The sequence below is a fragment of the Otolemur garnettii genome, unplaced genomic scaffold, assembly GCF_000181295.1.
Source record: "Otolemur garnettii isolate 467f Iridium unplaced genomic scaffold, OtoGar3 scaffold00174, whole genome shotgun sequence".
Lineage (NCBI taxonomy): Eukaryota > Metazoa > Chordata > Mammalia > Primates > Galagidae > Otolemur > Otolemur garnettii.
Window position 1 is genome coordinate 3,093,323 of NW_003852569.1, and position 13,462 is coordinate 3,106,784.

The following is a 13,462-nucleotide window of genomic DNA, read 5'->3' on the forward strand; positions in this document are numbered from 1 at the left end:
ACAGCAACCTCCAACTCCTGGGCTCAAGCGAGTCTCCTGCCTCCACCTCCCAAGTAGCTGGGACCACAGGCGCCTGCCACAATGCCCTGCTATTTTTTGGTTGCAGCCATTATTGTTGTTTGGCGGGTCCGGGCTGGATTCGAACCTGCCAACTTAGGTGTACATGGCTGGCGCCTTACCCGCTTGAGCCATAGGCGCCAAGCCAATCTTATGTTTCTTAAATAACAACCGTGCTCCTGCCGTTTTCATTGACTGTCCTGCCTGTTGCACGGTGATGCTAGCATTCATTTGATTAATGCCATCTTTTGAGTGAATGTCATACTACACATTGCTACCATAATTCAATTCAACTTCAAAAAGTAAAACATAGACAACATGTCTTAAACTGTGCATACATGTTTTTGGTACCCCCAGTATTTTCATATGTGACATAATACTATATGATATATGCCAGGTGTGGTGGCTCACTCCTGTAATCCCAGCACTTGGGAGGCTGAGGTGGGTGGATTGCCTGAGCTCACAAGTTCAAGACCAGCCTGAGCTAGAGCGAAACCCCATCTCTAAAAATAGCCGGGCACCATGGCAAGCACCTGAAATTCCCAGATACTCAGGAGGCCGAGGCAAGAGAATCACTTGAGCCCAAGAGTTAGAGGTTGCTATGAGCTGTGACGCTATAGCACTCTATCAAAGACACAAAGTGAGACTCTGTCTCAAAAAAATATATACTATATGATATAACCAAACTTAGTGAAATATAAGTGTAAATAGATATAAATATTGCTTAATTAATAACTGAGTAATAATAGTCAATGTGGGGGAATTAAAATAATTACAAAACAGTAGAAATAATGAAAAATCTACTACAAAAGTTTATATATATATATATTTGACTATGTCCCCAACCCTCTGGAACCCTTATCAATTCATAAGCCCAATCTCCTTACTAATTCTGTTGATTCTGTTCCTATTCTGTTTTATATCTCTTCCAAGTTTTCTAAATATAAGTATAGTCTGATGCCCATTTATTTTGTCTAATCAATAGCCTCCCTTTTTCTGAGATAAAACCTTCTTTTTAGACTCAAATATTTATAAAGGGCCAATATAACAGACATCTTCCAAGCCCGGTATGTTTACCTGGACCTCAGCCACAACTTCCTGCTCATCAGCTTCAGCCAGTGACTTCACATCACTCTTGCTGATCACATTGCTGAAATCTGAAACAGTTGTATGGGTTACAGTTGATTCAAAGGGGATCATCTCTGCTACAGTTAGACGTAAATGGGCCTAACATGTTAAAGTCTAACAAGGAAGTGAAGTTTGGTGCACCTTGTGATACCAAACTTTGTCAAAGTCAAACACCTTAAAATTGGAATAAGTAGCACAAATATGTTAAATTCATATAATAACAGCAACAACAATAACACAAAAAGGCCACCACTAGAGGCATTGAAGGATGCTAAAGACTCAAATAATTATATTGAAAATAAAAAATAAGAACACAAAAGTAAGCTTCTATCCTGTCTTTTATATGTAAACTGTACCATCAGCTAACCAAATAGTAGATGTGGGAAAAATCTTCCTTATAGAAATATCCCAGCTAAAAAACAAAGGAGGGGCAGTGCCTGTGGCTTAGTGAGTAGGGCGCTGGCCCCATATACTGAGGTTGGCGGGTTTGAACCCGGCCCCAGGCCAAACTGCAACAAAAAATAGCCGGACATTGTGGTGGGCACCTCCCAGCTACTTGGGAGGCTAAGGCAAGAGACTTGCCTAAGCCCAGGAGCTGGAGGTTGCTGTGAGCTGTGACACCACGGCACTCTACTGAGAGTGACAAAGTAAGACTCTGTCTCTTAAAAAAAAAAAAAGAATAGCATCATTTCTTCCAACCTTTTATGAATCAATGGATGGACCTAGACATTGAACATCAGCACCTATCACAAGAAGAGACAACAAAATAAATTACACAACATCACCTATCAAATATTGTTGCCAAAAAAAAAATAGAATCCTAATCTAATTAAAGTTCTATATCTACCTACAAATTTATAGGAACTAGAGGATAACATTTTAAACTTAAGGAACAAGTTAAACTACTTCATGGGAATACAATTAGCAAGATCCAGGCTTGGAAAAACTTAAGAGTTTCTTGAATAAATAAATTTCAGAGAGAAAGAGAGAGGGACGGGACAGAGATGGAGAGGAGACCTATAGAAGACTAAAGAAACTTAATTTATTAACTAATAGCAATGGACTTTACTGACTCAAACAAACTAAAAAGACATGAAAAAATGAGAAATGTGAACAGTGGATATTTGAAAATAGTAAGAAATTATTTTTCATTTTTATTTGGATGTACTATGTGTAATAGAATTGTGTGGGTAGAATTTTTTTTTTTTGAGACAGAGTCTCACTATGTTGCCCTCAGTAGAGTGCCATGGTGTCACAGCTCACAGAAACCTCAAACTCTTGGGCTTAAGTGCTCCTCTTGCCTCAATCTTCCCAATAGTTGGGACAACAGGCACCCACCACAACACATGGCTATTTTTTGCTGTATTTGTCGTTGTTGTTTTAGCAGGCCCAGGCCAGGTTTGAACCCGCCAGCCCCAGTATATGTGGTTGCCGCCCTAACCACTTAGCCACAGATGCCAAGCCTAGAATTGTGATTTTTTAAAAAATGAGTCCTTATCTTTTAGAGACACACACTGAAATATTTATGGATAAAATTATATTTCTTAGATTTGCTTCAAAATAATAGTGGGGGAATAGGTGGTAATATGGGTAAAAGAAGATTGGGCACATCTCAGTAATTGTTGAAACTGGGCTGAGTGCAGTGGTTCATGCCTGTAACACTAGTACTTTGGGAGGCTGAGGCAGGAGGATAACTTGTGCCCAGTAGTTCAGACCAGCCTGGGCAACATAGAAATACTTGGTCTCTACAAAAATAAAAAAAATTAGCTGGGCATTGTGGTATATGCTTATAGTCCAAGATACTCAGGAGTCTGAGGCAAGACTATTGCTTGAGCCCAGGACTTTGAGGCTCTAGGTAGCTATGACCAACAGAGAGAGACCTTGTCTTAAAATCAACAACACTGAAACCAGGTGACAAGTACACTGGAAACTGTTACACTGTTATACTTTTGTATGTACCGGAAAATTTCTATAATAAAAGTATTTTTAGTGAGGGCAGGGGCCTGCTATAAAACAGACTTGGTAGACATAAAAGTATCTAAAAAGAAAATTATAAAAATGAGATGAAGAAAAGGCCAGTTTAGTGCTAATATAAATTGTACTGAAAGTTTGTAATGAATAACATTACTATATACAAATGTATTTTAGTTTGCTTCAATCAAATAAAATTTGGAAATTCTTTCACCCAAGAAATTCAACAGTCTATTTTTCTTTCTTTCTTTTCTTTTCTTTATTATTATTATTTTTTTTTTGAGAAAGTTTCACTTTGTAGCCCTCAGTAGAGTGCCATGGCCTCATATCTCACAGCAACCTCAAATTCTTGGGCTCAAGCGATTCTCTTGCCTCAGCTTCCCAAGTAGCTGGGACTATACACGCCCACCACAACACTTGGCTATTTCCTTTTTTTTCTAAGAGGCAGAGTCTCATTTTGTCGCCCATGGTAGAGTGCCGTGGCCTCACAGCAACCTCCAGCTCTTGGGCTTAGGTGATTCTCTTGCCTCAGCCTCCTGAGTAGCTGGGACTATCGGCACCCATCACAATGCCCAGCTATCTTTTGTTGCAGTTTGGCAGGGGCTGGGTTTGAACCCGCCACCCTCAGTATATGGGGCTGGTACCCTACTCACTGAGCCACAGGTGCTGCTGGCTATTTTTTTTTTTTTTTTTAAGAGACAGGGTGTCGCTCTTGCTCAGGCTAGTCTTGAACTCCTGAGTTCAAGCCATCTGTGCACCTCGACCTCCCAGAGTGCTAGGATTACAGGCATGAGCCACCGTGCCTGGCCTCAACAATGTATTTTTCATAGATTTGGTGCTAACTACTTTACATTTTTCTTCTGCCTTTATAGATTAACAGTTCAAATCAAACAATCTTTAGAATCAGAAGAATAAATACTACATTTGTTATTCTTTATTAATTCAACTGCTACAAAGAGCTCTCTTTGGAGGGAAAGGGAGTCTTGTACTTCATGATCACTTCAATTTTTAGGTAAGAGATTCAGCAAGAGTGATTCTCTTATATGCCCACTTAAATTGGGCAACACAGGGAAAAAAACAGACACACACACACACACACATCCAAGTACAAAATTGTTTACACCTTTTTATCAGACTAAAAAATACTGGATGTAGTTCCAGCTACTAGGAAGGCTCAGACAAGAGGATCACTTGAGCCCAAGGGTTTGAGGTTGCTGTGAGCTGTGACACCATGGCACTCTTCCAAGGGTGACAAAGTGAGACTCTATCTCTAAGTAAATAGATAAAAATAAAAATTAAAAATACTGGAGTCACCATATACCTATCTAATGGCTAAAATTAAAAATAAAGACAACAGCAAGTGTTTGTGATGATGCAAAGAAACCAGATCACCTATGCATTGCTAGTGAAAATATAAAGTGGTACTCCAAAAAACATTTGGCAGTTTCTTAAAACACACAGCTACCATAGGATCCAGCAGTTGCACTTCTGGGCATTACTTATTGCAGAGAAATGAAGACTCAAGTTCTCATGAAAACCTGTACACAGATGTTTATAGCAGCTTTATTTGTAGTAATCAAAACTGGAAACACTCAAATGTCCTTCAATGGTGGTGAATAGACAAACCAACTGTGGTACATCTATACAATAGAATACTACTCAGCAGTACAAATGAATGAACTACTGATATATGCAGTAACCTGGATGAATCTTCAGAGAATTTTGCTGAAGGAAAAAAGCCAATCCTAAAAGGTTATATACTGTGTGATTCTATTTATAGAACTTTTTTTTTTTTTTAGAATATTCTTGAAATAGCAAAATCACAGAATGGAGAACAAATTAGTGGTTGCCAGGATTAATGAGTGGGTTGGGGAAAGAGAGATGTCAATATGGCTAATAAAGAGTGATATAAAAGATCCCCGTGAGACAAAAATGTTCTGCATCTAACTTTAACATCCAATGTTAATACCCTGGATGTGATCATGCACTATCCACTATTTAAGATGCTACATTGGGAGAAACTGGGTCAAGGGTATCCAGGATCACTCTATTACTTTTTTACAACTTCTTGTGAATATACAATTATTTCAAAACTATCAGTTTAATTAAAAATACCCCTGAAATGGACAGCATCTGTGGCTCAGTGGGTAGGGCGCCGGCCTCATATACCCATGGTGGCAGGTTCGAACTTGGCCCCAGACAGCTAAACCAGCAGTGGCAACTGCAACAAAAAGAGCCGGGCGTTATGGCAGGCACCTGTAGTCCCAGCTACTCAGGAGGCTGAGGCAAGAGAATCGCCCTAGCCCAAGAGCTGGAGGTTGCTGAGAGCTGTGATGCCACAGCACTCTACTGAGGGTGACAAAATAAGACTGTCTCTAAAAAAAAACAAAACCAAAAAAACCCAGTCCTAATGGTTGGACTCAGTGGCTCATACCTGTAATCTCAGCACTGTGGGAAGCAGAGGTAGGTAGACTGCCTGAACTCACGAGTTCAAGACCAGCCTGAGCAAGAGTGAGACCCCCTTAAAAATAGCTAGGTGTTGTGGTGGGTGCCTATAGTCCCAGCTACTTGAGAGGCTGAGGCAAGAGAATTGCTTGAGCCCAAGAGTTGGAGGTTGCTGTGAGCTATGATGCCAGAGCACTCTACCCAGGGACAAAGTGAGACTCTGTTTCTAAACATACAAATAAACAAACAAAAAAACTCCTATGGATAGCCAAAAAAAACAAAAAAACAAAAAACCTAGGATATTACAGACTAATAAAATTACCTGTTTTTACCTCTAGGGGTGCTGTATACTGAAAATTCACTAGCAAGTTTTATTCAACTTTACAGTTCTACCCAGAGTTGAATGAAGTAAAATGAAAAGAGCTCTTCATAAAATATAGTCTTATTCCAAATGTTAATTTTTGGTGCCTTTATTAAGTAGTAATATATGCTGAAGAAACTATGTATAAGACTATAGTCTGGGTGGCGCCTGTGGCTCAGTGAGTACACCGCCAGCCCCATATACAGAGGGCGGCTGGTTCAAACCCGGCCCCGGCCAAACTGCAACAAAAAAATAGCCGGGCATTATGGTGAGCGCCTGTAGTCCCAGCTACTCGGGAGGCTGAGGCAAGAGAATCACTTAAGCCCAAAAGCTGGAGTTTGCTGTGAGCTCTGACGCCGCTGCACTCTACTGACAAAGTGAGACTCTGTCTCTAAAAAAAAAGACTATAGTCAAAACCCTAAAGTTCTAAAGCCTTTAAGTAAGCTTAAAAACTTCTCAAATGTCCTGATGACCAGCATTGTTTGGCCTTTGGTTTTGGAAATGTTAGCAAATAGACTATAATCCTATGAAGATCAACAGTGACATCTAGAGGAGAATTAATGTAAATTCCATAACAGAATGTACCAAAATCCACATAAAATTGCAACCATACTTAGGTTATTTCCAGACCTCTCCTACCATCCAATGCCCCACAAAGTTGTGCACATAGAGATACCTACCTGATGATTTCTATTTTCTTTCTTTTTTTTTTGTAGAGACAGAGTCTCACTTTATTGCCCTCAGTAGAGCCCCGTGTCGTCATAGCTCACAGCAACCTCCAACTCCTGGGCTTAGGCGATTCTCTTGCCTCAACCTCCCGAGTAGCTGGGACTACAGGTGCCCACCACAACGCCTAGCTATTTTTTTTGTTGCAATTTGGCTGGGCTTGGTTTGAACCCACCACCCTCGGTATATGGGGCCAGAGCCCTACCCACTGAGCCACAGGCGCAGCCCATGATTTCTATTTTCATCAATTACATACAGTAGGAAAGACAAGTGAAATGTTTTCATCTGGTATGTAAAATAAATCTGCCTTTTTATGAAACTCAAGTTTTATATTCTTCCTCAAAACAAATAAATTGGCTTCTATGCCTCAATTCATAAGTGCAAAATAGGAATAAGTATACATCTGTTTTTTGGCAGAGGTGAGATGTGAAATTTGGCTACTTACAACCTTGGACTTACAAAGCATCTTGAAAGGGAAAGTAAAACATAAATTTTTTTTTATCTAAGCCATCAATGATGAGTGGAAATCACTTCCAAGAATGCTGGTCACAAAACTTTTAATACTTTCAAAGGATATTAAATAAACCAGATTTTTATAGTGATAGATTCCATAAACCATATTAATGATATGAGAATGTTCAGTGAAACATACTAGCTAGGATATAGTTAAATGATTGAAAAAGTAAACGAATGTACTTACAAATAAAATATATGCTGTACTTGGGTCTCCGGAGCTCCTGGATCAGATAATCCACATTCTCCTAGATAATAAAGAACAAAGAAACAAAATATGAAGAGAGTTGCTATACTAAAAACATAATAAGAATCATACATTGATTTATTTATTTACTGAGAATGGACTATATATTGAGGTCTAGATTAAGTGTGTATACTGTGGGGTAAAGGCTGGGGACAAAAAAAATGCATTAAATATGAAGAATCATAGGTAATTTAATATTATATATTAAATATTAACAAGCTACATTATCTTGGCCAAATTAAGATTAAAAAATATAAAGGACATGGATGAAATTTTATGTTGAATCACAACATAAAATTGGTAATAATTCTGCAAATTTGCCTTAGTATAGCTTCTTGTCTATAAATTTTTGTATTCATCCAATCTGAATTTTTATATAGAACATCAAAATGGGCCTCGTCCTTTAAAAAAAAAATCAACATTCAAGAGAAAGTATAGTTAAATGTATTCACTTTTTAATTAACTTACGGGGTCCTGAGACTCTGCACAGCTGCAATGTTTGTGAAGTATTTGCAAATAGCAGACTAAGACATTTTCTATAATTACATTATTTTAAAATATGAAAGTTAGAAATAAAGTCGATTTTTATATGGTCAAAACATAAGAATTCCAATTACACATGATCATAATGCAGGTTTTATCTATATTTGAGATTATGACATATGGTTAAAATTGGGTCTTCTAAACATGATATATAATTTTTTGAATTTGTTTTTAAAACTCATGTTTCTTTACAGAATTAAAAATAATGTAAACAATGAATATTGCTGGTTAAATTGGTAAAGTTTTTAAAAATTGTCATTTAGATTAAAAATGCATAAAAATTAACTTTATAATATCATCTTAAGAAAAAATTATTAGGCACCTGTGGCTCAAGTGGCTAAGGCGCCAGCCACATATACCTGAGTTAGCAGGCTCGAATCCAGCCCAGGCCCGCCAAACAACAATGATGGCTGCAATCAAAAAATAGCCAGGCGCTGTGGCAGGAGCCTGTAGTCCCAGCTACTTGGGAGGCTGAGGCAGGAGAATTGCTTGAGCCCAGGAGTTGGAGGTTGCTGCGAGGTGTGATGCCTCAGCACTCTACCCAGGGTGACAGCTTGAGGCTCTGTCTCAAAAAAAAGAAAAAATTATCAAAAAAATTTTTTGAGACATAGTCTTACTGTGTTGCCCAGGCTAGAGTGCAGTGGTATCACCACAGTCACTGTAACCTCAAACACCTTGGTGTAAGCAATCCTCCCATCTCAGCCTCCTGAAGAGCTGGGACTACAGGCATGCACTACTATATCCTGGCTAATTTTTTCTATATTTTTGCAGAGACAATGTCTCACTATATTGCTCAGGCTGGTCTTGAACTGCTGGCCTCAAGTGATCCCCCTTCCTTGGCCTCCCATTGTGCTCGGATGTAGGCATGAACTGTTGTGTCCAGCCAAAATTGCTATTATTATTTTTGTTTGTTTGTTTGTTTGAGACAGAGTCTCACTATGTTGCCCATGGTAGAGTGCTGTGGCGTCACAGCTCACAGCAACCTCAATCCTTGGATTTAAGCGATTCTCTTGCCTCAGCCTCCCGAGTAGCTGGGACTACAGGAGCCCCACCACAATACCTGGCTATTTCTTTTCTTTCTTTCTTTCTTTTTTAAAAATTAAATCATAGTTGTGTACATTAATGCAATCATGGGGTACAATGTGCTGGTTTTATATACAATTTGAAATATTTTCATCAAACTGACTAACATAGCCTTCACAGCATTTTCTTAGTTACTGTGTTAAGACATTTATATTCTATACTTAGTAAATTTCACCTGTATCCTTGTAAGATGCACCCAGCTATTTCTTTGTTGTAGTTGTCATTGTTGTTTAGCTGGCCTGGTCAAGTTTGAATCCTCTAGCCCCCATGTATGTGGCTGGCACCCTAGCCACCAAGCTACAGGCGCCAAGCCCCAGATTATTATTATTGTTATTTTTTGTTGAGTCAGAGTCTCACTACATTGCCCTCAGAGTGCTGAGGTGTCACAGCTCACAGCAACCATAAATTCTCTTGGGCTTAAGCGATTCTCTTGCCTCAGCCTCCCAAGTAGCTGGGACTACAGGTACCCAACCACTAAAATTATTTTTATTATTTTTTACTTTGTTTAAGCAGAGAGAATGATGAGCTTCATGTGGTTGGTGTGCTAAGTCAAAATTATTTTTAATAACAAATATTTTAAACTTAAAATTACTTCTTCATAACATGCTTGGAAAATGACAATATGTATTAAAGATTCGTAAGAGGCTTGGCGTCCATAGCACAGTGGTTATGGTGCTAGCCACATGCACCAAGGCTGGCGGGTTGGAACCTGGTTGGGAACAGCTAAGCAACAGCGACAACTACAACAACAAAAAATAGCCAGGCATTGTGGCAGGCACCTGTACTCCTAGCTACTTGGGAGGCTGAAGCAAGAGAATTGCTTAAGCCCAAGAATTTGAGGTTGCTGTGAGCTGTGACACCACGAGGGCAACAAAGTGGGACTCTGTCTCAAAAAAGAAATTTTTTTTAAGGAAACTTGATGCCGTAGTGCAGTGGTTAGGGCACGGGCCACATACACCAGGGCAGGCGGGTTCGCCAGGGCCTGCTAAACAACAATGACAAATACAAAAAAATAGCCGCCAGGCATTGTGGCAGGCACCTGTAGTCCCAGCTACTCTGGAAGGTGAGGCAAGAGAATTGTTTAAGCCCAGGAGTTTGAGGTTGCTGTGAGCTGTGACGCCACATCACTCTACCAAGGGCAACACAGAGAGACTCTGTCTCCAAAAAAAAAAAAAAAAAATTCCTAAGTTGAGACAGTATATGCAGCTGTGAAAGAGGTTCTCTAATTAAAAATGTTAGGAAATAATAAACTAGGTGATCTCTAAGATCCATCTTGAACCAAGAGCTACAAATATGAAACAATTGGGAACTAGTATAATAGCATGTACTCCTTAATTTAGCAACTATTTATTGAGTGTCCATTGTGTAGCAGGCATTGGGAATATAAAAGTGAGAAAAAGATACCATCTCACAAACTGTATACAACTTCAACCTGCATTAAGGAGAGAAAAGAGATGCTATGAGTGCTTATAAAGGGTTTGACCTGGTCAGTAAAACCCAGGAGGATTTGCTTGAGGAAGTAAATAAGTTCCAGGCATAGGGAGGAGCCAATGCAAGGTTCTGTGGCATGATGGACTGAGTGGAATAGAGCAGACTGAAAGATTAGCATGGCTAAGGTTCACAGTATAAAAAGGAGAATGAGGCCAGAGAAATTAAAGGAACTAGACCACACTGGACCTTGTAGTCCACAATTAAGGAGTTTTGTCTTTACCATAAAAGCAGTAAGTCATTTAAGGATTTCAAGCAGGAGTTACATGATCAGATTTGCATTTTAGAAAATGCATAAAGCATGGTACAAGTGCACTGGAGTTGAAGAAAATGAATATGAATCAAGAGAGTTTACCCATATAAGATTGAAATAGGAAAGGATTTTTAAAGGGAAGACTCAAGCTAAAAATTTAGGAAATAAACTAAACGGACAAATGACTAAAATAATGAGGGGAGGAGAACCAACAGATTACAGGAATGAGCACAAAGAAGGATGACAAAGGCCTAGTTGGCTATAGTGGAGGAGCAGAGGAAAAGCTGGAAATATAAGGGGGGACCAAACAAGCTAAAGGAGGGCTTTGACTGCTAGGGCTAAATATAGATTTAATCATGGAAGTAAAATTGAGCCACTGTAGGTTCCTGAGCATAGAGGTGAATAAAGACACTGATAGCTATATACAGACTAAGTGGCAGTGATGTTCAGTGTGACAGCTATGGAAGTTACTTCAGGAATAAAGTGATGTGGGTCTCTTTTAAGAGGAGTTTATTAGTGGCTTTCAGAATAGCTGTGAACCTGAAAGATATCTTAAAGGAAGAACTGACAGTAAGGGGTGAGCTGAGACATGGAAAAGAGAAGAATGAACGTTGTAACATCGACAAATCAGGATAATTATGATGCCACAAATGATGATAATATAAATTTATTTTTGCCTTCTTAGTGGTTTCAGATCAGAGTGTCCTGCATTTGCCTGGGAAGGTGGCAGCTCAGTTTATGCAGTACCTTCGTAGGGCGAAGAAAACAAATTGCCTTCAGGTGTTTCATGGTCTCCCGATTTTGAGAATCAATGCGTTCAAAGAGGTATACTTCCTTCTGAAGGATCTCCGATTGTGTGTATACCATACTCACTATGCCAGTCTGAAAAAAAAAAAAAAGAAAAATTAAGTAAGATTATGCTAGTCTAGAATGATAAAAACAAGCAGCAATATCTAAGCCTGTATTTTCATTAATATTTAGCTGGAAACTTAAATACTAACATGGAATAACATTCACTAAACATCCAAAATAGGTAGGTAATGTACCTGAATGAAAAAACATCCTCTTTCTGAACAGGAATAATCCATAAATTTCCAAAAATAATTTTTTGAATGTTTTGTTTTTGGTCTGTGAACAACACATAGCCTACTTTGTCATCTTAGCTAAAGCACCAACAGCTTTATTTTAGAAACACAACTTTTAAGGAAATAACACCCTACCTCTAAGTCTTCCAAATGTGCCGTCTCATATATTGATGATTTCTTGCCAGAGACATTAAAAAAAGAATTTCTGATTCCCAATAAATTGTGCCGAGTATAATTAAGTCTCTGGGCCGTGGTTAGAGCAATTTAGACTTAAAAGATAATGGGCAAGTTTTAGACTACTTTTCAGATTCACACAGAACTGACCCTTATTTAACAATCTTTAGTTACTAAACCCTACAGTGGAATGTGACCAGCTATTGTGAGGAAGGAAGGATTCCTTCACAAATACTGAGCAAAAGCAAACTCACCGTCTCTTTATCCATGAGAAGTACTTTCATACCGGGCCCGCTGTCCTCTATCATTTTAGAAATGTACTGCTTCACAGCAAAAACCACGTTCATGGTGCCGGATTGACAGGTGCCCCACAGCCCTTCCCGCCCCCTTTTTCTTGGTAAATTAACCCGGGCCTGTTAGCGGGGTCTCAGCTGCTTCCTCCCGGCACGGCGCCGGTTTCCGGGAGTCCGTGCAGCCCCGGTACTGGGAGTTGTAGTTCCGCTGTGTTACGGGTTGCGGGGAGGGGGCGTGCCTCGGCTGAGGCGCTGCGATTCTCCCCTGGTCTTCTGACTGCAGTCTTTTGAGACCTGCTCCTTCAGACCCCTCCTCGGATCTTCCGTCCGGGAGGCCCTGAGGCAGCCTGAAGCCCTTCCTGCTGCCTTGGAGAAGAGGGTGGCGCCTCGCCGAAGGAGGGATTTGGCCCAAGGCTTGCTCGGAGGCAAGAACGACAGCGTGGCCTCGGTCACTATTTGCCTTTAAGGCCCTAAAGAGTGGGCAGTGCGGGAGGAAGGGAAGGGACGTGGCATAATGCTCCCAGCCACTCGCTACTCGGAGGGACATTTAGTAAATCATACATTGTATGTCCTCAGTGGTCGAGATTCATCTTCCCGGCTTCATCGGGTCTTTAATGAGGCAGGGAAAGTACCCTGTGTTGAGGCTACGAAGCGAAGTCCAAATTGATTTTCCTAAGACAGAGGGGACATCTGAAATTAGCAAATACTTGAACGAATGAAGAGAGGTGAAGACATCTTTTAGGGATGATTTGGGAAAGGGCCTCAGATTGCCCTAGGAGGGCCTGGAGCTGGGGTTGGCCGCGTGTCGCAGCCAGCGGGACAACAGGGGTTCAGCGCCCTGGGCAACTGGACTCTTCGGACTCCCGCTGGCGAGGTCACCGGTTACCAGCGATGATGAAACCGAGGACAAGAGTTGTGTTTACAAGGACCCCAAACGGGAAGGGACATGTGTTCAAAGAGGCTAAACCAAACTAGCGTGAGGATTTGAAGGGAAAACTCCAAGTTTTTATTTAAGGAACCACGAAAGTTAAGCAACAACATTAATCTTAAAGGCATCAACTTCCAAATATCTGTATTTGTGTTTACAACACACAG

General features: G+C 40.1%; 1 protein-coding gene across 2 annotated transcripts in view; it reads right to left on the reverse strand.

Annotated features, from left to right (window-relative positions):
* Nucleotides 1–12,693, reverse strand: part of VPS45 (vacuolar protein sorting 45 homolog) — an 82,557-nt gene extending 69,864 nt beyond the window's left edge. Inside the window, exons 1-4 of one of the 2 annotated variants that reach the window (XM_003800414.3) lie at nt 12,329–12,693; nt 11,563–11,697; nt 7,389–7,449; nt 1,135–1,214 (exon numbers count right to left, since the gene is read on the reverse strand). In XM_003800414.3, the coding sequence (XP_003800462.1) occupies nt 1,135–1,214; nt 7,389–7,449; nt 11,563–11,697; nt 12,329–12,421 (369 nt within the window). In that variant the 5' untranslated portion in view covers nt 12,422–12,693. The remainder of the gene's footprint in view (nt 1–1,134; nt 1,215–7,388; nt 7,450–11,562; nt 11,698–12,328) is intronic. The other variant, XM_023519404.1, reaches the window with a different exon arrangement.
* Between the last annotated feature and the right edge of the window lie 769 nt (nt 12,694–13,462).